Source organism: Lissotriton vulgaris, unplaced genomic scaffold (genome assembly GCF_964263255.1).
Source record: "Lissotriton vulgaris unplaced genomic scaffold, aLisVul1.2 SCAFFOLD_829, whole genome shotgun sequence".
NCBI classification, from domain to species: Eukaryota; Metazoa; Chordata; class Amphibia; order Caudata; family Salamandridae; genus Lissotriton; species Lissotriton vulgaris.
Window position 1 is genome coordinate 228,604 of NW_028248543.1, and position 25,143 is coordinate 253,746.

General features: G+C 46.7%; 1 protein-coding gene across 4 annotated transcripts in view; it reads right to left on the reverse strand.

The window, feature by feature from the left end:
* The window catches only part of LOC147664064 (uncharacterized), a 392,091-nt gene that overhangs the window by 212,036 nt on the left and 154,912 nt on the right, over nucleotides 1-25,143 (reverse strand). For all 4 annotated transcript variants that reach the window (XM_086950007.1, XM_086950006.1, XM_086950005.1 and 1 more), the window contains 2 exons: nucleotides 19,762-19,876; nucleotides 10,209-10,276 (listed from right to left, as the gene is read on the reverse strand). In XM_086950007.1, coding sequence (XP_086806133.1) covers nucleotides 10,209-10,276; nucleotides 19,762-19,876 — 183 coding nt within the window. The remainder of the gene's footprint in view (nucleotides 1-10,208; nucleotides 10,277-19,761; nucleotides 19,877-25,143) is intronic.

Here is a 25,143-nt window from a genome sequence, read left to right on the forward strand (position 1 = left end):
GACTGGAAACCATGGCTCTTTCTGACAGGGGGTGCCATAATGAAAAACTCTTACGACGCAAGGAGTCCAGGCACATATTGGCTTTCAGAACAATGACTCCATTGGGCCTCAACCAATCGGAAGAACTCTACATACACCTCTAGGGAACTCTAATGTACAGTGAAATGTGAACATTGTGTTTCTGTTGGACATCTCGCTTATCATGTAATTATTTTCATTCATTTTTTAATTTTTAATTTTTACAATTCCCACTCACTTCACTTGTCCTCACCTTTGAATACACCATACTCACATACATCATATGCCTTAAAATAGAAATTGGCCCACTGGAGGGCAGTATTTCTTAATTACGATGTAGAAAGACATATACTAAAACCATTCCTGTTAGACCACATACTACAGGATTATGGCTTAAAATAGAAATTGGCCCACTGGAGGGCAGTATTTCTTAATTAGGATGTAGAAAGACATATACTAAAACCATTCCTGTCAGACCACATACTACAGGATTATGGGAATTGCATGTATATAGGAAAATCGGTTGAATCATTACCTTGAAAAGTTTGAAATGTTTGATAATACCAATTAACTCTGAAATTTTTGAAACAAACTACAAATCCCATAATGCAATCTATGTAAAAGAAATGACTACTACTAAAACACACCCATTAAGGGCGTAACTTATGGTTTCAGGAAATGTTTTAAAAACATGCGAGTACACACACACAAACTGACCGTGATCAAGACAGCGGACGCTGTCGAAACGCGTTGGTTATTTTGTTTTTGACCCCATGGATAAATAAATCACTTGAAGAAATTCAATTGTAGCGTGGTGCTGGACTTGATTTGAATTGCGACTCCATTGTTTCCCTCGAGGTGGGGAATCTTGTTGAAATACATAACAGTTGGGTTCAACTGCAGGAGCAACGCGACCACATTTAGCAGCGCCTACACGGGAAAGGAGAGAGCCATATGGTGGAGATACAGATTTCCCGAGGTGCTCACCGGTAATACAACCATGCTGTGATACGAGCGATCCGGAGACAACCAGCAGATGGAAGGGAGCGGTTACTCACCTGCCACAGAGGGAAGACTCCAAGGTAAGAGTGAAAGACCGTGAAGTACGTCTGTTAAATGTTTACGGGTGAAACTGTTGAAAGTCACGAACAGACTGTACACAACATTGTGAAACCGGTTAAGGTGGCACAAACAATCCTTTTAAATGTCGAGTAACGGACAGTCATTATTGCAATAGGAATCCCAATAAGGAGTCAGCAAATAGATTTTTTCGATATTACCGGCATAAAAGAGATTGTACAACTAAATTCCAGCCACAAAACATCGCTACTAAAACAATAAACATCCAAAAAAAGGGGTATCAATCCAAAGAGGAACAAACATGGATAAGCGAGATGCAAAAAGAAAAGAACACATAGCCACAATGTTCGAGAAAAGGGACACAAACAAACCCATGGAAAGTAACAAGGAACAAACAAAAAATTACATGAAGGAGAAACTCAGATTATGGGAAAAATTAAATAAAAAGGAAATAAACAAATCATGGGAGCTAATTTCTTTACAGCAATATCTAGAAGTGGAAAGGGTCCCGAGAGGACTACGTATCCTTCTAATGCCCAGCCAGGTGGACGTAACAAATGATCTACTTCAGGAATGGGGCGAACACACTCTGAACTCTTCTTTGGGGCTGATAAAAATACTGGTAAAACACATTGAAATCGCACTTGAGAAAATAAAAGACCAACTACGAATATTGGAAAAGGAATTGGAAAGTTTGAAACTTAACCCGTAAATGACCAAATTTAAGGATGATTTAAACAAACAAATTGAAAAACATGAAGAGGAGGTGAGGGTTAGAAAACAAACAAAGTTTGAAAGAGATGCAAATGACTATGCACAAGGACGCATCTTTACATTTGCTCGGAAATACGACCCGTTCAAGCCGCCAAAAACCAACACAGCAAGCTCCTCGTCAAGCATGACGTCCCTAACATCACTGGAATATAGTGAAGATGATTCAACCCTAGACCCACAACAAATGATTTTTTTAGGGGATATGCGCCTGGTTCTAACACAAACACAGTGGGAACAAAACCATGGGGCGCAAAGAAATGCACGTCAAGTCAAGTCAAGTCAAGAAATTTATATAGCGCGCTACATACCCAGAGGGTCTCAAGGCGCTTGAGGAGGGGTGGGGAATTACTTCTCGAATATCCAGGTTTTAAGTTGCTTTCTGAATGCTAGGTGGTTTTGAGTGAGGCGAAGGTGCAAGGGAAGTGAGTTCCAGGTTTTGGCCGCTAGGTAGGAGAATGATCTTCCTCCCATGGTGGTTTTGTTGACGCGGGGAACAGCGGCGAGGGCTTGGTTTGAAGAGCGCAGCTGGCGGGAGGGGGTGTAGAAGGAAAGACGTGTATTGAGGCAATCGGGTCCAAGTTCGTAGAGAGCTTTGTGTGCGTGGGTGAGGAGGCGGAAAGTTATCCTCTTATTGACGGGGAGCCAGTGGAGGTTTTTCAGATGAGCAGAAATGTGTTCTTTGCGCGGGATGTCTAGTATGAGTCTGGCTGATGCGTTCTGGATGCGTTGGAGTTTTTTCTGAAGTTTTGCGGTGGTACCGGCGTAAAGGGTGTTTCCGTAGTCCAGGCGGCTTGTGACCAGTGCGTGGGTGACCGTTTTTCTAGTTTCGGTGGGGATCCAGCAAAATGTTTTTTTGAGCATGCGAAGAATGTTGAAGCAAGATGAAGAGACGGCGTTGACTTGTCTGGTCATCGAGAGTGAGGAATCCAGGATGACACCTAGGTTCCGTGCGTGATCCGTCGGGATGGGTGCTTTTCCAAGGGCTTCTGGCCACCAAGAGTCGTCCCAGGCGGAGGGGGAGGTGCCTAAGATAAGGACTTCTGTTTTATCTGAATTCAGTTTCAGACGGCTATGCTTCATCCATTCGGCTACCTCTTTCATTCCTTCATGAAGGTTGGTTTTGGCGGTGTTTGGGTCTTTGGTGAGTGAGAGGATCAGTTGAGTGTCATCGGCTTAGGAGATGATGTTGAGGTTGTGTTGGCGTGCGATGGTCGCGAGGGGGCTCATGTATACGTTGAAGAGGGTGGGGCTGAGTGAAGATCCTTGTGGCACGCCGCAGATGACTTCAGTGGCCTCTGACTTGAATGGTGGGAGGCGTACTCTCTGAGTTCTTCCGGCAAGGAATGAGGTGATCCATTTCAGTGCTATTCCTTGGATTCCGATGTTTCTGAGGCGTTGTAACAGGGTGCTATGACAGACTGTGTCGAAGGCTGCGGAGAGGTCGAGGAGGATGAGGGCGACTGTGTCTCCATTGTCCAGTAGAGTTCGGTTGTCGTCTGTTGCTGCGATGAGTGCGGTCTCAGTACTGTGTTTGGCTCGGAAGCTGGACTGTGAGGAGTCAAGGGATTTGTTGGCTTCGAGGAAGGCGGCGAGTTGGTTGTTGTGTTGACAGCTTTCTCGATGACTTTGGCCGGGAATGGAAGGAGCGAGATGAGGCGGTAGTTTTTGAGTTCGGAGGGGTCAGCTGTGGGTTTTTTCAGAAGGGCGCTGAGTTTGGCGTGTTTCCAGCTTTCTGGGAAGGTGCCGGAGTTGAGGGAGCAGTTGATGACGTCTCGGAGGTGTGGTGCTATGATGGAGTCTGCTTTGTTGAAGATGTGGTGAGGGCATGGGTCTGTGGGGGATCCTGAGTGGATGGAGTTCATCAGGCGGATGGTGTCTTCAATGGAAATTGGGTTCCAGTCATTGAGGATGTTCAAGGGGGGTGAAGGTGCGGCTGAGGGTTGGGTGGGTTGGTCTTCGGGTTGGTTGCCAAAGCTGTTGTGGATGTCAGCGATTTTGTCGTGGAAGAACGAAGCTAGGGAGTCGCAAAGGGTTTGAGAGGGGGTGATGTCGTTGGAGTTGGCAGAGGGGTTGGTAAACTCTTTGACGATGTTGAATAATTCCTTGCTGTTGTGGGCGTTTTTGTCTAGTCGGTCTTTGAATGCAGTTTTCTTGGCAGTCCGGATCAATTGGTGGTGTATGCGGGTGGCGTTTTTGAAGGCGTCCCTGGTGTTGGTGTTAGGGTCTTTTTTCCAGGCCTTCTCAAGGGAGCGACAGAGTTTCTTGGATTTCTTAAGATCCTCGTTGAACCAGGGGGCGTTTTTGCTGCCTAGTTTGATTTGACGTTTTTTCAAAGGTGCTAGGTTGTCGGCGGTGTTGGTTAGCCATTGAGTGAGGTTAATGGCTGCTTGGTTGGGGTTTGATGAGTGGGCAGGGGGGGTTATGAAGAAGCGATGTGGAGATCTGGTCAATGGTGATTTTGTTCCAGTTTCTTTGCAGAGTAGGTTGAGGGTGGTTGTGGGTTATGGTCTTATTGTAAACAAAGTGAATGCAGCTGTGGTCCGTCCATTGGAGAACCGTGGTGTGACTGAAGGAAATATGCTTGCTGGAGGTGAAGATAGGGTCGAGAGTGTGTCCTGCGTGCTGTGTGGGGGTATTAACAAGTTGTTTGAGTCCGAGGTTGGCGAGATTGTCCAGAAGGGTGGTGGTGTTGTTGTCGTTGCTCTTTCCCAGGTGAAAATTGAGGTCTCCCAATAGAATGTAGTCCTCGGAGGAGAGGGCGTGTTGGGTGATAAAATCAGTGATGTCTTCAGTGAATTGTGCACGGGGTCCTGGTGGCCTGTAGAGGAGGGTGCCTCTGAGTGTGGTCTTGGGGTCGGTGTGGATCTGGAAGTGAAGGTGTTCGGCGCTAGAGAGGTTGACGTCCGAGCTGGTTGTGATGCGGAAGGAGTTCTTATGGACGATGGCGATGCCTCCTCCTGTTTGGTTGGTGTGATCTTTTTAGATGATCTTGTAGCCTTCCGGGATGGCTATGGCGATGTCTGGGGCTGAAGAGGCGTTCATCCAAGTCTCAGTTAGGAAGGCGACGTCAGGAGAGATGGTGTCTAGTAGATTCCAAAGGTTGATGGCGTGGCTGTGGACCGATCGGGTGTTGAGTAAGATGCATTTTAGGTAGTTGGCGTCAGATCTATGTTTGGTGTTAGTGGATGAGGAATTGGTTTTTGTGCCGTCAAACTTGCAGGAGTTGCATGTGAAGGGTCCATGGGTGTGTCCGGGTGCGGCTTGGGCGCAGTTGGGGAGTCGGCCGGGGTTAAGTGCAAGGAGGGAGGAGGAATCGTATGTAATGCTGGTGGGATGGGCCTTACGGGAACCAGGGGGTCTGGCGCTGGGCGCGGTCTCGGCGCGGACGGGCGTAGACGGGCTTACCTTTGGTGCACCTTCGGCGCGGCAGTAGCGCGTGGACGCTGCACGTTGGGTGATCAACCTTAAATGGATAGTGGAGGGGGCGGAGCGTGGGAGGGTCAGCAGCTGGGAGGCGTTAGCGGGGAGGAGGGGCGGGCCAGGGAAGAGGCAGCAAAACAACTGTGATACCGAGTGCAGCTAAAGTCTCACCAGGCACTTCTAAGACTCAGCAATGTCGCGCTTCTCCGAACAACAATGCAAGCGGCACTATGGTAGCGCTATATATTGTAATATGCAGGCGACGCGATGTAGATCTAATACCAGTCACAAAAGCACAATTCAAGCACAATGACAAATGCCAAAACGATACAACTGGATTTCTAATGCGTTGCGCGATATTGCAGGCTGCTTCCAAAGGTGCGATCAGCAGATGAATGCAGCGTGAGGTCGGGGAGCTGAGGGGGAGCGTCCGATCCGGAGCGAGTCCAGGCGGTCACAAATGGCTAGAGGCGGAGGAGAGCCCTCTGTTCGTGGGTGGGAGGGTCAGCAGCTGGGAGGCGTTAGCGGGGAGGAGGGGCGGGCCAGGGAAGAGGCAGCAAAACAAAATGGAGGTCCAAGGGGAGGCGAGGCAGGGGCAGCAAAACAACTGTGATACCGAGTGCAGCTAAAGTCTAACCAGGCACTTCTAAGACTCAGCAATGTCGCGCTTCTCCGAACAACAATGCAAGCGGCACTATGGTAGCGCTATATATTGTAATATGCAGGCGACGCAATGTAGATCTAATACCAGTCACAAAAGCACAATTCAAGCACAATGACAAATGCCAAAACGATACCACTGGATTTCTAATGCGTGGCGCGATATTGCAGGCTGCTTCCAAAGGTGCGATCAGCATATGGATGCAGCGTGAGGTCGGGGAGCTGAGGGGGAGCGTCCGATCCGGAGCGAGTCCAGGCGGTCAGTGTGGCAGAGGAAGAGGAAGAGCATGGCAACCCAGACCCAAATTTACAAACCAACAACAAGAAGGAGCCGAAGGCGGAAATACGTCAGAAAAATTGGGCACGGAGACAAGACTAATGAAACAAAAGAAGGGGAAATAAATGAGGATTTACAAATAATCAATCTTTCTGGAAGACCTATTTCGGTTGCAGAGGCATCACTCCTGAAGAAAGGTATAAACTACTGTCCGACTCAACGAATGGACATGGCACAAACACGAATTGATTTGTACCTATTCGAAAAATCAAATTGGCCAAATTTTTCGAGGAACGAAAAAATAAACCAAAAATACCAAAGATACAATCGAAACCAACATCCACATTACAAGTAAAGGAGTCGGAAGCATACATGACGGTACTAAACCTTAATGCAGAGGAGGGTCAGGAAATCAGTATTGATACTGCAATACCCCAACTTGGAGCCAGAACGAGCAACTTAAAAGCAAAATCTAAATTTTACCCACAATTGACACCCGGAAATAAGATAGATATATTTCAGGAAGCGGTTATCCATGATTTGTACAAAATGACTAAAGTGAATGGAAAAGATAATCTGTCAAAACAAGAAAGAGAAGCCCTAACCTCCTTAAAGAGTGACCAAACCTTTGAAATAAAAACAGCAGACAAAGGGGGAAACATAGTGCTATGGAACAAGAATCTATACATGGCAGAAGCCATGGGACAATTAAACAACCCCGCATACTACGAGATTCTCAAAACAAATCCGCAGGACAAAATAAAAAGAGAATTAGATCAAAATGTAGTCCTATGGGAAAAGGAGGGACTAATAGACTCGGACGAAAGGAAATATTTGACAGTGGATTTTCCCAAAACGGCAACATTGTATTTTCTGCCGAAAGTACATAAGAATGCCACCCAACCACCGGGGAGACCCATCGTGTCAGCCAATGGATCCTTACTCGAACCTTGGTCAAACTTTATTGATTTCTACTTGAGTCCCCAAGTGAAACTGCTGAAATCATACATAAAAGACACAACAGACTTTCTTGGCATTTTGGAACAATTAACCTGGCAACCCAACTTCATTATGATCACCATGGATGTGATCGCCCTATATACGAACATTGATAATGTAATGGGCCTAAATGCATGTAAATACTTTCTCAGGGAACGGAACATCCACTATCAAAAACACAATGAGATGTTGATGACAATGATAGGAAGCCTACTCACAAACAACATATTCATGTTTGGTGACCTACTATAGCGGCAAAAAAACGGAGCCGCAATGGGCTTTTCTTTCAGTCCGAATTATGCCTGTACAGCCATGGGATGGTGGGAAGAAACAACAGCATGGAATGAAAAATACCAAACATTCACCAAACACATCATTACCTGGAAAAGGTTTATTGACAATTTGTTTATAGTGTGGGATGGAGGAGAGGAAAAATTCTTGGAATACTTCACCATACTAAACAACAGTACATCATGTATAAAATTCACCCACACCATAAATCACACCAGAGCTGTTTTCCTGGACACTGAAGTGTATGTAGCAACCAATGCAACGCTTGAAGCAACCAGCTTCCATCAGAAGTCCTTGATATCAAGCATCCCCTACGGGGAATTTCTCCGATTACGGAGAATTTGAAGCGAAGAAACGGAGTGGCAAAATCAGAGCACCAATTGCATAAAACGCTTCCAGAGGAGGAAATACAATAAAAAGACTGTACAAAGGTGTTGGGAGAGGGCAAATCAGTCAACAAGAATGGACTGCTTAAAAAAGAAACAGGACAAAACCACCATGGAAGAGGAACCGATCAGATTAATTTTGGACTATAGTTTGGAAGCCAAACAAATAAACCAAATACTGAGAAAGAATTGGAAAATTTTACAACTTGATCAAACAGTAGGCCGCAAAATGGGTAATCACCCGGTGATCACATATAGAAGGGCAAAAAATCTACAGGATCAGCTGGTCCACAGCCATTTCCAAAAGTCCACCAAAAAGAAACAATGGCTACAAACTAGAGGTTTCATCAAGTGCTACAATTGCAAGGTATGTGACATCGCAAAACCCACAACTGAATTAACAATGCCCAATAAGAAGATTTGGAAAATAAGGGAATGCATAACTTGCAACAGTAAATATACAATATATATGATTGAATGCCCATGCAATTTGAGATATATCGGCAGCACTATTTGTGAGTTAAAAAAACGCATTTTGGAGCATGTGCGCGCAACGGTTCACAAGGACAGGAGTAACGCCGTTGCTAAGCACATGGAGGCCAAACATTATGGAGACTGGAAACAACTACGTTTCTGGGGACTGGAAACCATGGCTCTTTCTGACAGGGGGGGCCATAATGAAAAACTCTTACGACGCAAGGAGTCCAGGCACATATTGGCTTTCAGAACAATGACTCCATTGGGCCTCAACCAATCGGAAGAACTCTACATACACCTCTAGGGAACTCTAATGTACAGTGAAATGTGAACATTGTGTTTCTGTTGGACATCTCGCTTATCATGTAATTATTTTCATTCATTTTTTAATTTTTAATTTTTACAATTCCCACTCACTTCACTTGTCCTCACCTTTGGATACACCATACTCACATACATCATATGCCTTAAAATAGAAATTGGCCCACTGGAGGGCAGTATTTCTTAATTACGATGTAGAAAGACATATACTAAAACCATTCCTGTCAGACCACATACTACAGGATTATGGGAATTGCATGTATATAGGAAAATCGGTTGAATCATTACCTTGAAAAGTTTGAAATGTTTGCTAATACCAATTAGCTCTGAAATTTTTGAAACAAACTACAAATCCCATAATGCAATCTATGTAAAAGAAATTACTACTACTAAAACACACCCATTAAGGGGCGTAACTTATGGTTTCAGGAAATGTTTTAAAAACATGCGAGTACACACACACAAAATGACCGTGATCAAGCCAGCGGACGCTGTCGAAACGCGTTGGTTATTTTGTTTTTGACCCCATGGATAAATAAATCACTTGAAGAAATTCAATTGTAGCGTGGTGCTGGACTTGATTTGAATTGCGACTCCATTGTTTCCCTCGAGGTGGGGAATCTTGTTGAAATACATAACAGTTGGGCTCAACTGCAGGAGCGACGCGACCACATTTAGCAGCGCCTACACGGGAAAGGAGAGAGCCATATGGTAGATATATATATATATATATATATATATATATATATATATATATATTATTCGTAAATGAAAGAGACTTCCAGTCAGCCCTATTCATCCATTGGTCTATTTAAGCATCATTTCCATGGTCTCCTGTCACCACAGTGTATTGCAATTCGGTCAGGCCACTTCAACCACTGGGTCCACTCCGTGTGAGTGAGATCATTTTGCTGGTGCACAATGTGCCCATGCACTTAAGAAGAAGCCCACTTCAGTTTTTAGAACTCTTAGGAAAGTATGTCTTTTTAATTTTATATTTTTTCTTAAATGCACGCATACATTTCTAGCATCCAAAAAATCAAAATTACACATTTGGATTCATGTCCGCTTCATACATATCTACTCATTGGGCTTTTTGATGGAGTCACTTGCAAGAAGCACTCTCCGGCGAATGGCCTTCCGGCCTAGCATCACTGTGGATGAATTACCTATGTATGTGAAGACAGAGTGAATTGTTATTTTTTCTTTTTTTTTTTTAACTGTGCTAAAATGGTTTCAAAGCTCTATTCAATTTTTTTCAGCATTCTCATGAGGCTTTTTTCTTTCTTCAGTGCTCCTGAAATCTGGGCAATGTCTCCTATTCGTGCATGGCGATGCACATTTAAAACAAACATTTCAAAAATGCACACAAACTGTACTTTAATGAATCTGCTGGTTTTTGAAAATTAAAAATGATTAGTTGTGGGTAAAACTTACATAAAAAGACTGCCTAATACACAACAGAGAACACGCCCATTTAGTTGTGATCAGCAGTACATTCATACCTGAGAACCTCTTTATGTTTGAAGCTTTCATTTTCATTCTTGAGTTCTTGCAGCGTTGCCTCTGGAGTCTGCAGAGATATAAATGAACACTTTTGAAAGTGGTGGAACCTGGCAGGTACTCCTTGCAGAAGGTCATTGAGGAGAGTTCCAGCGGACAGAGCGAGGTTTGTCTACCACCATACGAACATGCAAGGACACCTGGCAACCCCTCGTTTCACAGATGGATGGTTCAAAAGTGCGATGCCTCTGGGGAGGATGTTGCAACTGCGTTCTTTTTGTTTACTGTATGTATGGTATTGCTTTGTGGAACTCAATAAAATACATTTGATCAAAAAAAGTAGTGAGGTTAAAGAAGGTAAGGGTGGTTATTTCTTTCATGTTGAAGTCATAGACTAGGGAGCTTTATGACAAGTTTATTACCATTTGATTATTCTTTGCTGTCTCTGAGCTGGGTCTCGGGGTGGGGCATCCTGACGGAGAGTCTGCAACAGGGAGGAGGAATGGTGAGCACTAAGGGGTCTATCAGGATGGCGGGCAGACTTAGTCCGCCCGCCATCCCATCATGTGAAGGGACCGCCACCAAAGGGCAGGGGTCCCGTGGGGGTATTAGGATGCGCCCGCCACAGTGGCGGACGCATCCTGTATCTTTACCATTGCGGCGGCGGTGCTTCCAGCACCGCCCGCCGCAATGGTAAAGATACATATTGTGCATTTCAAAGCACAACGTGACCGGCACCGTGAGGTGGCTGCCACGTTGTTCTTTGAAATGCAGGGGGGGTACCATAGGTACCCCCCATGTGCACCCCCACCCCCCGGAGTCCCTGGGGGCCCACAACGGGCCCCCGCAGGGAGTCTCTGCATGCCTTTCCGTGGCGACATTGCCGCCACGGAAAGGCATTGACAAATGCCCATACTAATATGACTGGCGGTGTCTGATAGACACCGCCACCATATTAAACCTTTTCTGCCCCGGACGGAAAGGCATTGACAAATGCCCATATTAATATGGCTGGCGGTGTCTGACAGACACATCCACCATATTAAACCTCTTCCGCCCCGGTCGCCTTGCGACCGTAGCGGAAAAGCGGTGGACGGTCTTTCCGACGCAGCAGTCCCCTCCGCCATAGTAATATGGCGGGGTGGAATGGGCGGCAGGCGAGTGGCAGGCGAGCAAGAATGTCGGGCGGATCACCACCATCCGCATGGCGGTGGCGATCCGCCCGACATCCTAATTGGCCCCTAAGTGTGCATGTGAATTTGGCCGGCTGTCTCAGCTCGGCGAAACCGACATGCACACTTAGCCTTTCACCAACCAGAGCTGTGCTGTAGAGCCAGGTGGAGAAAAGACACAGGCTCCCAGTCCCTGTCTGAGCACCAAACCAGGCTGCTCTGACCAATCCTGGTGCTGCTCATGCTGGTAAAAGCATTACCAGCTTGAAAGCAGCATCTGGATTGACTACTGGGTGTTTCAAAACCTGCGCATTGGCTGCTGGAAGTCGACAGGAGCACATGCACAGAAACCCACAGAGGTGGTGACCCTATTTTTTTCCCTTGCACTGCCCCCCGGCATTGCCCCGCAGTGCTGCCCCCAGTTTGCCTTTACAGTAGCTGACACTGAGTGGGGGAGAGGATTTTACTTTTCTGTGACCATGAGAGGGTTGCGGCATGAATATAAAGTTGGCCCTCAGTGGGCCATGTAAAACAAAGGCATTAAGGGGGATGAGATATGGAGCCCTATATTGTAGGAAGAGGTCGAGGGCAAAAGGCGGACTTGTTACTCTACCATGTATCTCCTTCCTGGATTTTATATTGATTGCTCATAACAATAGGTTGAAATAGTAAATTTAAAGTAAACAAAAAAGAAAGGTCGATTGTAGTAGTACATATTTAACAGAAGAGGAGATGGTACAGTGCTGTAGTTTTCCTTATTGATCAAATAAAGTTTCAGATTACACAATCTCACTTTCACAACGATTTGTATTTTAAATGATTTAAACTTCTCTTAATCCCTTCTTAAAATAAAGTGAAAGTTGCACAAGCCCAGTTTTCAAAGGGCACCTGTGTCTCCATAGTCAGTGATGCACACATCCCAGTGTTAGTCATAGTTGCCAGGTTTATGTGTCATAAGCTACTCCAGTCAAAGTTTTTTCTTTGAATTCTGGGATTTGTAGTTCTATTTTGTAATGGAATACAAGCAATTGCAATTCAATAGGTCTTGCATTTATGTGAGTTTAAGCTATTGGCAAAATAACAATGCCTTTTATTTAGGTGTTAATTATCAAAACAGATAAATAAAAGGTGTTGTCATTTACAATGCCAGTAGCTTAAACTCTCGCAAATGCGAGACCTATTGCATTGTAAATAGTGCAATAAAACAAAAAGTGTTAGGAGAAAGCGTGATAAAGCTATTTGAGAAAATAGTGTTTGGAGGCTGTAATTAAAGCCTACTGAGCAACAACACATGTTACAGGGGGCATCGCAATGGGAGGTTACAAAATGAGACATGGAAGTATTAAGGAGGGACTAGTAAGCCTTTTGACCAATGAACAGCCACAGTTTGCAGTGGGCAATGACACAAGCCAATAGAAAATGTGAGCAGAGAGTGGGTGGAGCTTCAAGTCCAAACCTGAATACAGCATACCTCGCAGAGCAGCAGATAGGCTGCCAAGGCTCGACCTAAAAAAAGACTACATGTCCCAGAATTCTAAGAAAAACCTGGACTGGAGCGGCACAATACCCACAGATCTGGGAAACTTGGCAGGGCTGTTTAATGTGAATGGCCGTTCATTGATGACAAATGTGGGGCTGAGACATTGGTATATGGAACAATATCTATTTGACATAAGGAATGGCTTACTCATGTTCATCCCCAGTTCTTGCATTTCTCTTTCACGAGTCTGACAAAGCACATGTGAAGAAACAAATAAAACAAGGGGCGACCTATTAACTCTGCTCAAATCTTTGCAGACTTCAGCAGGCCACTTCTATTCAGCTCCTCTTGCGGGCCAAGGCTGTCATGGACCCTAATACAAGAACAAAAAACAGCTACCCTTTTTCTCCTTTGATGTCCCAGCCTAGTACTTAATTTAACTGAGTGGGTGGGTCCTTCTGCACACAACTGCAAGGGCTTACATTTGTACTATGTACAATGTTTGCATTTTTTGGGACCTGATTTGGTGAAGAGCACAAATAAAACAAGGGGCGAAATATTAACTCTGCTGAAATCTTTCCAGACTTCAGCAGGCCACTTCTATTCAGCTCCTCTTGTGGGCCAAGGCTGTCATGGACTAGTAAGCCTTTTGACCAATGAACAGCCACAGTTTACAGTGGGCAATGACACAAGCCAATAGAAAATGTGAGCAGAGAGAGGGTGGAGCTTCAAGTCCCAACCTGAATACAGCATACCTCGCAGAGCAGCACATGCACTGCCAAGTCTCGACCTAAAAAAAGACTACATGTCCCAGAATTCTAAGAAAAACCTGGACTGGAGCGGCACAATACCCACAGATCTGGGAAACTTGGCAGGGCTGGTTAATGTGAATGGCCGTTCATTGATGACAAATGTGGGGCTGAGACATTGGTATATGGAACAATATCTATTTGACATAAGGAATGGCTTACTCATGTTCATCCCCAGTTCTTGCATTTCCCTTTCACGAGTCTGACTAAGCACATGTGAAGAAACAAATAAAACAAGGGGCGACCTATTAACTCTGCTCAAATATTTGCAGACTTCAGCAGGCCACTTCTATTCAGCTCCTCTTGCGGGCCAAGGCTGTCATGGACCCTAATACAAGAACAAAAAACGGCTACCCTTTTCTCCTTTGATGTCCCAGCCTAGTACTTAATTTAACTGAGTGGGTGGGTCCTTATTCACACAACTGCAAGGGCTTACATTTGTACTATGTAAAATGTTTGCATTTTTTGGGACCTGATTTGGTGAAGAGCACATTTGTCAAAACAATTGTCCAGTAACTTTTACCAAAACTTTATAAGATGATAATGCAATTTTATAGGAGGAGGTGTTGCTATTCCCCAAATAAAGGGTGCCATTGACTGCACAATTCATAACAAGCATTGGAAAATCCAGTCGGTTTGGCGTTTGCACATTGATCAAGTTTTCATAAGCTTAGGTCAGAGATTCATGACATGAACCACCAGCAGAGTATATCCCAAGGATATGTAATACAGGTACAAGATAAACCCAAAACTGAAACTCAAACTATACCTTACTCATGATGCCTAAACATGCAGAATCCAGTCTGAGGTTGCTAGTGCTCCTACATTGAGGGAAGCTGGTGTTGTAGTTTCGGCTGGACTGTTCCTATTGCAGTAGGACCACAACTAGTTTACACATGACAGATATGTACTTGAATGGCATTGCAGGCAAAAAACAATTGACTGGAAAGTGGCCCTGAGCAATCATCAGTGGGTGAAATTAATTTAAGCATTTCGACCATTACTTTGTTGTGTGTTGCATGTCCATAAGGCAATAAGGAAAATGGAATGGAGGGAAATTGATAAGACCGTTTTCCCCCTAGTATCTGGGTTATCGTTATCCCTTGTAAGTATTTGACACTTTGGGGATCATTTACAATGAGATATTGACTCCAGAACATCACTTTTAGTGACATTCAGGTGGCACTATCACCTTCTCCTTATTTAGAAAGCAGCTTTAAGCCACTTAATGTGGCTTAAAGCCACCTTGTAAATAAGGGCCCTTTTCACGCTTCACTTAGCGTGAAAGGGGTGTGCAATGGGTGTTGCAGTGGGTGTTCAACCACAACACTCATTGCTTTTAGATGCTGCCCCATATTTACACGACTGGGGCAGCAGCCAAAACTAAGACCAGGGAATAGCTGGTCTTAAATTGGCGATTTGCATTCTGCCCACTACAGAGGTCCGGTCTTGGCGCAACAACAACCCCCCTCCCAGGAATGCACAAACAGGGTTATGGTCACTGAAAGCACGTTCAATAATTGCAAACCTTATTAAATGGCTCTGTAAGCCACCGGAGGTCAATATGTGGTCAATGAAAGTGCCCTTGTACCGGCCTATAAACAAAGGTAGTACAAAAGGGGGTGGTGATGGACGGAGCATCCGAATCAATCAAACACTCACACCCAGTCAAAAGATCTGGGTTTAATCCATCACCGTTCTTTAGCCCACTCTGCCACCCCAGTTCAGACAGGGCTATATGCAAATCTGTCTGACCCTGTGCCTCATGGGAACAGTCTAGCCCGAACTGCCAAGCCATGTCGTCCGTGGGCCGGAAACAAGCTTCTGAGGACCGGTTTCTGGCATTCCAGCCGTCTTCAGCCCGGCTTGCTTGAATCCAGTGGCAAAGTGAGCAAGGGACTCACGTCTGAGCATACTCTGCCATGCTTATGGCGGCCAAAAGCGGTACAAAAGGGGGTGGTGATGGACGGAGCATCTGAATCAATCAAACACTCACACCCAGTCAAAAGATCTGGGTTTAATCCATCACCGTTCTTTAGCCCACTCCGCCACCCCAGTTCAGACATGGCTATATGCAAATCAGTCTGACCCCGTGCCTCATGGGAACAGTCCAGCCCGAACTGCCAAGCCATGTCTTCCCTGGACCGGAAACAAGCTTCCGAGGACCGGTTTCGGGCATTCCAGCCATCTTCAGCCCGGCTTGCTTGAATCCAGTGGCAAAGTGAGCAAGGGACTCACGTCTGAGCATACCCTGCCACACTTATGGCGGCCAAAAGCTGTACAAAATGGGGTTGGTGATGGACGGAGCATCCAAATCAATCAAACACTCACACCCAGTCAAAGGATCTGGGTTTAACCCATCACCGTTCTTTAGCCTACTCTGCCACCCCAGTTCAGACATGGCTATATGCAAATCAGTCTGACCCCGTGCCTCATGGGAACAGTCCAGCCCGAACTGCCAAGCCATGTATTTCCTGGACCGGAAACAAGCTTCAGAGGACCGGTTTCTGGCATTCCAGCCGTCTTCAGCCCGGCATGCTTGAATCCAGTGGCAAAGTGAGCAAGGGACTCACGTCTGAGCATACCCTGCCACACTTATGGCAGCCAAAAGCGGTACAAAAGGGGGTGGTGATGGACGGAGCATCTGAATCAATCAAACACTCACACCCAGTCAAAAGATCTGGGTTTGATCCATCACCATTCTTTAGCCCACTCTGCCACCCCAGTTCAGACATGGCTATATGCAAATCAGTCCGACCCTGTGCCTCATGGGAACAGTCCAGCCCGAACTGCCAAGCCATGTCTTCCCTGGACCGGAAACAAGCTTCCGAGGACCGGTTTCTGGCATTCCAGCCGTCTTCAGCCCGGCTTGCTTGAATCCAGTGGCAAAGTGAGCAAGGGACTCACGTCTGACTGATTTGCATATAGCCATGTCTGAACTAGGGTGGCAGAGTGGGCTAAAGAACGGTGATGGATCAAACCCAGATCTTTTGACTGGGTGTGAGTGTTTGATTGGTTCCGATGCTCCGTCCATCACCACCCCCTTTTGTACCGCTTTGGCCGCCACAAGTGTGGCAGGGTATGCAGGCAGGGTATGCTCAGATGTGAGTCCCTTGCTCACTTTGCAACTGGATTCAAGTAAGCCGGGCTGAAGACGGCTGGAATGCCAGAAACCAGTCCTCGGAAGCTTGTTTCCGGTCAAGGGAAGGCATGGCTTGGCAGTTCGGGCTGGACTGTTCCCATGAGGCACAGGGTCAGACTGATTTGCATATAGCCATGTCTGAACTGGGGTGGCAGAGTGGGCTTAAGAACGGTGATGGATCAAACCCAGATCTTTTGACTGGGTGTGAGTGTTTGATTGGTTCAGATGCTCCGTCCATCACCACTCCCTTTTGTACCACTTTGGCCGCCATAAGTGTGGCAGGGTATGCTCAGACGTGAGTCCCTTGCTCACTTTGCCACTGGATTCAAGCAAGCCGGGCTAAAGACGGCTGGAATGCCAGAAACCGGTCCTCGGAAGCTTGTTTCCGGTCCAGGGAAGGCATGGCTTGGCAGTTCGGGCTGGACTGTTCCCATGAGGCACAGGGTCAGACTGATTTGCATATAGCCATGTCTGAACTGGGGTGGCAGAGTGGGCTAAAGAACGGTGATGGATCAAACCCAGATCTTTTGACTGGGTGTGAGTGTTTGATTGGTTCAGATGCTCCGTCCATCACCACTCCCTTTTGTACCACTTTGGCCGCCATAAGTGTGGCAGGGTATGCTCAGACGTGAGTCCCTTGCTCACTTTGCCACTGGATTCAAGCAAGCCGGGCTGAAGACGGCTGGAATGCCAGAAACCGGTCCTCGGAAGCTTGTTTCCGGTCCAGGGAAGGCATGGCTTGGCAGTTCGGGCTGGACTGTTCCCATGAGGCACAGGGTCAGACTGATTTGCATATAGCCATGTCTGAACTGGGGTGGCAGAGTGGGCTAAAGAACGGTGATGGATCAAACCCAGATCTTTTGACTGGGTGTGAGTGTTTGATTGGTTCAGATGCTCCGTCCATCACCACTCCCTTTTGTACCACTTTGGCCGCCATAAGTGTGGCAGGGTATGCTCAGACGTGAGTCCCTTGCTCACTTTGCCACTGGATTCAAGCAAGCCGGGCTGAAGACGGCTGGAATGCCAGAAACCGGTCCTCGGAAGCTTGTTTCCGGTCCAGGGAAGGCATGGCTTGGCAGTTCGGGCTGGACTGTTCCCATGAGGCACATGGTCAGACTGATTTGCATATAGCCATGTCTGAACTGGGGTGGCAGAGTGGGCTAAAGAACGGTGATGGATCAAACCCAGATCTTTTGACTGGGTGTGAGTGTTTGATTGGTTCAGATGCTCCATCCATCACCACCCCCTTCTGTACCGCTTTGGCCCCCACAAGTGTGGCAGGGTATGCTCAGACGTGAGTCCTTTGCTCACTTTGCCACTGGATTCAAGCAAGCCGGGCTGAAGACGGCTGGAATGCCAGAAACCGGTCCTCGGAAGCTTGTTTCAGGTCCAGGGAAGGCATGGCTCGGCAGTTCGGGCTGGACTGTTCCCATGAGGCACATGGTCAGACTGATTTGCATATAGCCATGTCTGAACTGGGGTGGCAGAGTGGGCTAAAGAACGGTGATGGATGAAACCCAGATCTTTTAACTGGGTGTGAGTGTTTGATTGGTTCAGATGCTCCGTCCATTACCACCCCCTTTTATAAACGAAGGTACACACTGTTTGCTATGCGGGTGTGAAACTGTCATTGCCGATATCAGGTCAAAGGAATCGAGCATACTGCTCAGGGCATCCCCCTGGACCGTTGCTCAAAATGAAAGCCCCGCATCTTTGCGCACCCCAGCTCCTCCATACTGACAGTTGCTGGGTCACCACAAGGGCGGATGTTAAAATCTCCCATTACCATCAGGTTGTTTGCAACAGAGCCACGCATCTTCCTTAAGAGAATGCCTAGCTGGGCAATTTTACATCCCCCCTCTGGAGCCGTGGAGTTATAAAAATTAATAATTCCCAGATTGTTCCTTCCCCTCTTCAAGATGATTGCTTGTAAATTTTTATTAGAGAAAGGGACTAGCTGGATCTTCCAAGGCACTGCCAGTGCTATAAATATGACTATGATATTGCTAAAGTAATGGCAAGGCAGTAGGCTTTGGCTGGGGATCAGGAGAAGACAGAGAGCCCAAAAAATTAAAAATATATATATTTGAAGTAGCATTGAGTAACTTTGCATATTTGCACACCCCCTCTTTATTCATATGTCTCATCCTCTCCTGCCAACCTCACTCATAATTCAAAGGCCTGGTCTGAGATATGGCACCATATTCGTTCTCACTGCTTGCATATATTGTTGCAATAGTGAATTTCATTACAAGCAAATAATTCTTATTCAGCAAACCATTTTTATATGGTTATGTAAACACTTACCAAAACAGTTACACGGTATGACAGGCATAGTAAAGGAGATACTTATCCGTGTAGAGACGCATTTCAAGGAGAAAGATAGTACAGTCTGCATGCCTAATATGGTCTTGCAGTATTCTGTTCTAGAACAATTTTATTTGTGATGTAATACTTTAAAGTGGCTGTGGAGTTTTCATTAAAGGAATAATGCATAATGTTAGCCTCAATGTTTTTCTTGAAATTCAGATTCCTTTGTTAGTGTCCATCACAGTCTTCTTGTACTGAGTGCATTTTTTAAAGTGGGCATCCCTTCATCTCTTGCTGTTTTTGTTCGGTATACATTTTTTGAATCATTCACTTGTCTTTGCGCTAGTTTACATCGGGTGCTTGGCTATCGCCCTGAACCTTGCCCGCTTTTGTCATGTTGCTCAGCTTTCACACTCAGTTCTCTTATACCAGACTACAGTTAAATCTACAGCTTCTTCTCAGTTTTCGTCTCTTTGCAGTCTCACATACTCTGAATGTTTTCCAGTTTTAAAGTTTGCCATCGTTGCTTACTTCTGTCTCTTGGGCCATCAGACCAAAGTATGGTAAACACGTCCTAGAGAAAACAAGGTCATCATTCAACGCGTAAGCTTTCATGTGATTGGAGATGCAGAAGATACTTACAATGGCAGAAATTATCTTTGAAGCTGACAAAACGAGCCTTTTGAATTCTTCACGCGAGATGCATGGGCGAGAGACAAGAACTTCTGAAGTTCGGCTGTTCAATCGTTGCTTTTCTCTAAGGTGATAAATTATGTCATAATTACTTTATATCCACATATAAACTAAACGCATAGTTACCACGTAGAACGAGCATCTGTTGTAAAGGCAAGCATGCATATCAGAGACACACATTACTGAAAAATAAAAAAACAAAAATTGCTATTTAATATTTTGTTTTTTTGTAAAAAGTGAGGTCAGAGAGAGGAAGATTGTTTCACACCTATTCAGAAAAGGGGGTGGTGATGGACAGAGTATCTGAACTAAGCAGAATACTCCTACCCAGTCAACAGATCAGGGCTTGATCCATCACCGTTTTTTAGCTCACTGCACCATCCCACCTCAGAACCTGGCTACATGCAAATTAGTCTGTCCCTGGCCCAGTGCATCATGGGAACAGGGCAGACCAAACTACCAAGCCAATTCTTTAACTGGAAAGGAAACAAGCTTCCGGGGACCGGTTTCTGGCATTACAGCCGTCTTCGGCCCGGCTTGCTTGAATCCTGATGGTGCAGTGAGCAAGGGACTCACATCTGAGCACACCCTTCCATGCTTGTGGTGGACAAAACGATTCAGAAAAGGGGGTGGTGATGGACAGAGTATCTGAACTAAGCAGAATACTCCTACCCAGTCAACAGATCAGGGCTTGATCCATCACCGTTTTTTAGCTCACTGCACCATCCCACCTCAGAACCTGGCTACATGCAAATTAGTGTGTCCCTGGCCCAGTGCATCATGGGAACAGGGCAGACCAAACTACCAAGCCAATTCTTTAACTGGAAAGGAAACAAGCTTCCGGGGACCGGTTTCTGACATTACAGCCGTCTTCGGCCCGGCTTGCTTGAATCCTGATGGTGCAGTGAGCAAGGGACTCACATCTGAGCATACCCTTCCACGCTGGTGGTGGACAAAACGATTCAGAAAAGGGGGTGGTGATGGACAGAGTATCTGAACTAAGCAGAATGCTCCTACCCAGTCAACAGATCAGGGCTTGATCCATCACCGTTTTTTAGCTCACTGCACCATTCCAGCTCAGAACCTGGCTACATGCAAATTTGTCTGTCCCTGGCCCAGTGCATCATGGGAACAGGGCAGACAAAACTACCAAGCCAATTCTTTAACTGGAAAGGAAACAAGCTTCCGGGAACCGGTTTCTGGCATTACAGCCGTCTTCGGCCCGGCTTGCTTGAATCCTGATGGTGCAGTGAGCAAGGGACTCACATCTGAGCATACCCTTCCACGCTTGTGGTGGACAAAACAATTCAGAAAAGGGGGTGGTGATGGACAGAGTATCTCAACTAAGCAGAATACTCCTATCCAGTCAACAAATCAGGGCTTGATCCATCACCGTTTTTTAGCTCACTGCACCATCCCAGCTCAGAACCTGGCTACATGCAAATTAGTCTGGTTCTGGCCCAGCACATCATGGGAACAGGGCAGACCAAACTACCAAGCCAATTCTTTAACTGGAAAGAAAACAAGCGTCCGGGGACCGGTTTCTGGCATTACAGCCGTCTTTGGCCCGGCTTTCTTGAATCCTGATGGTGCAGTGAGCAAGGGACTCACATCTGAGCATACCCTTCCACGCTTGTGGTGGACAAAACGATTCAGAAAAGGGGGTGGTGATGGACAGAGTATCTGAACTAAGCAGAATACTCCTACCCAGTGAACAGATCAGGGCTTGATCCATCACCGTTTTTTAGCTCACTGCACCATCCCAGCTCAGAAACTGGCTACATGCAAATTAGTCTGTCCCTGACCCAGTGCATCATGGGAACAGGGCAGACCAAACTACCAAGCCAATTCTTTAACTGGAAAGAAAACAAGCTTCCGGGGACCGGTTTCTGGCATTACAGCCGTCTTCGGCCCGGCTTTCTTGAATCCTGATTGTGCAGTGAGCAAGGGACTCACATCTGAGCATACCCTTCCACGCTTGTGGTGGACAAAACGATTCAGAAAAGGGGGTGGTGATGGACAGAGTATCTGAACTAAGCAGAATACTCCTACCCAGTCAACAGATCAGGGCTTGATCCATCACCGTTTTTTAGCTCACTGCACCATCCCAGCTCAGAACCTGGCTACATGCAAATTAGTCTGTCTCTGGCCCAGTGCATCATGGGAACAGGGCAGACCAAACTACCAAGCCAATTCTTTAACAGGAAAGGAAACAAGCTTCCGGGGACTGGTTTCTGGCATTACAGCCGTCTTCGGCCCGGCTTGCTTGAATCCTGATGGTGCAGTGAGCAAGGGACTCACATCTGAGCATACCCTTCCACGCTTGTGGTGGACAAAACGATTCAGAAAAGGGGGTGGTGATGGACAGAGTATCTCAACTAAGCAGAATACTCCTATCCAGTCAACAGATCAGGGCTTGATCCATCACCGTTTTTTAGCTCACTGCACCATCCCAGCTCAGAACCTGGCTACATGCAAATTAGTCTGGTTCTGGCCCAGTGCATCATGGGAACAGGGCAGACCAAACTACCAAGCCAATTCTTTAACTGGAAAGGAAACAAGCTTCCCGGGACCGGTTTCTGGCATTACAGCCGTCTTCGGCCCAGCTTGCTTGAATCCTACTGGTGCAGTGAGCAAGGGACTCATGTCTGAGCATACCCTTCCACGCTTGTGGTGGACAAAACGAATCAGAAAAGGGGGTGGTGATGGACAGAGTATCTGAAATAAGCAGAATACTCCTACCCAGTCAACAGATCAGGGCTTGATCCATCACCGTTTTTTAGCTCACTGCACCATCCCAGCTCAGAACCTGGCTACATGCAAATTAGTCTGTCCCTGGCACAGAGCATCATGGGAACAGGGCAGACCAAACTACCAAGCCAATTCTTTAACTGGAAGGGAAACAAGCTTCCGGGGACCGGTTTCTGGCATTACAGCCGTCTTCGGCCCGGCTTGCTTGAATCCTGATGGTGCAGTGAGCAAGGGACTCACATCTGAGCATACCCTTCCACGCTTGTGGTGGACAAAACGATTCAGAAAAGGGGGTGGTGATGGACAGAGTATCTGAACTAAGCAGAATACTCCTACCCAGTCAACAGATCAGGGCTTGATCCATCACCGTTTTTTAGCTCACTGCACCATCCCAGCTCAGAACCTGGCTACATGCAAATTAGTCTGTCTCTGGCCCAGTGCATCATGGGAACAGAGCAGACCAAACTACCAAGCCAATTCTTTAACTGGAAAGGAAACAAGCTTCCGGGGACCGGTTTCTGGCATTACAGCCGTCTTCGGCCCGGCTTGCTTGAATCCTGATGGTGCAGTGAGCAAGGGACTCGCATCTGAGCATACCCTTCCACGCTTGTGGTGGACAAAACGATTCAGAAAAGGGGGTGGTGATGGACAGAGTATCTGAACTAAGCAGAATATTCCTACCCAGTCAACAGATCAGGGCTTTTTCCATCACCGTTTTTTAGCTCACTGCACCATCCCAGCTCAGAACCTGGCTACATGCAAATTAGTCTGTCCCTGGCCCAGTGCATCATGGGAACAGGGCAGACCAAACTACCAAGCCAATTCTTTAACTGGAAAGGAAACAAGCTTCCAGGGACCGGTTTCTGGCATTACAGCGGCCCGGCTTGCTTGAATTTCCAGTAAAAGAATTGGCTTGGTAGTTTGGTCTGCCCTGTTCCCATGATGCACTGGGCCAGGGACAGACTAATTTGCATGTAGCCAGGTTCTGAGCTGGGATGGTGCAGTGAGCTAAAAAACGGTGATGGATCAAGCCCTGATCTGTTGACTGTGTAGGAGTGTTCTGCTTAATTCAGATACTCTTTGTCCATCACCACCCCCTTTTCTGAATCGTTTTGTCCACCACAAGCGTGGAAGGGTATGCTCAGACATGAGTCCCTTGCTCACTGCACCATCAGGATTCAAGCAAGCCGGGCCGAAGACAGCTGTAATGCCAGAAACCGGTCCACGGAAGCTTGTTTCCTTTCCAGTAAAAGAATTGGCTTGGTAGCTTGGTCTGCCCTGTTCCCATGATGCACTGGGCCAGGGACAGACTAATTTGCATGTAGCCAGGTTCTGAGCTGGGATGGTGCAGTGAGCTAAAAAATGGGGATGGATCAAGCCCTGATCTGTTGACTGGGTAGGAGTGTTCTGCTTAGTTCAGATACTCTGTCCATCACCACCCCCTTTTCTGAATCGTTTTGTCCACCACAAGCGTGGAAGGGTATGCTTAGACATGAGTCCCTTGCTCACTGCACCATCAGGATTCAAGCAAGCCGGGCCGAAGACGGCTGTAATGCCAGAAACCGGTCCCCGGAAGCTTGTTTCCTTTCCAGTAAAAGAATTGGCTTGGTAGTTTGGTCTGCCCTGTTCCCATGATGCACTGGGCCAGGGACAGACTAATTTGCATGTAGCCAGGTTCTGAGCTGGGATGGTGCAGTGAGCTAAAAAACAGTGATGGATTAAGCCCTGATCTGTTGACTGGGTAGGAATGTTCTGCTTAATTCAGATACTCTGTCCATCACCACCCCCTTTTCTGAATCGTTTTGTCCACCACAAGCGTGGAAGGGTATGCTCAGACATGAGTCCCTTGCTCACTGCACCATCAGGATTCAAGCAAGCCGGGCCGAAGACGGCTGTAATGCCAGAAAGCGGTCCCCGGAAGCTTGTTTCCTTTCCAGTAAAAGAATTGGCTTGGTAGTTTGGTCTGCCCTGTTCCCATGATGCACTGGGCCAGGGACAGACTAATTTGCATGTAGCCAGGTTTTGAGCTGGGATGGTGCAGTGAGCTAAAAAACGGTGATGGATCAAGCCCTGATCTGTTGTTTGGGTAGGAGTGTTCTGCTTAATTCAGATACTCTGTCCATCACCACCCCCTTTTCTGAATCGTTTTGTCCACCACAAGCGTGGAAGGGTATGCTCAGACATGAGTCCCTTGCTCACTGCACCATCAGGATTCAAGCAAGCCGGGCCGAAGACGGCTGTAATGCCAGAAACCGGTCCCCGGAAGCTTGTTTCCTTTCCAGTAAAAGAATTGGCTTGGTAGTTTGGTCTGCCCTGTTCCCATGATGCACTGGGCCAGGGACAGACTAATTTGCATGTAGCCAGGTTCTGAGCTGGGATGGTGCAGTGAGCTAAAAAACGGTGATGGATCAAGCCCTGATCTGTTGACTGGGTAGGAGTGTTCTGCTTAATTCAGATACTCTGTCCATCACCACCCCCGTTTCTGAAACATGTTCAAACCTGCCACTCAAGAGAGAAAAGTGAGCCCTATAACTGCAACCGAGTCTGAGTCTGTCTTCAGTGCAAAACCGACCAGTTGAC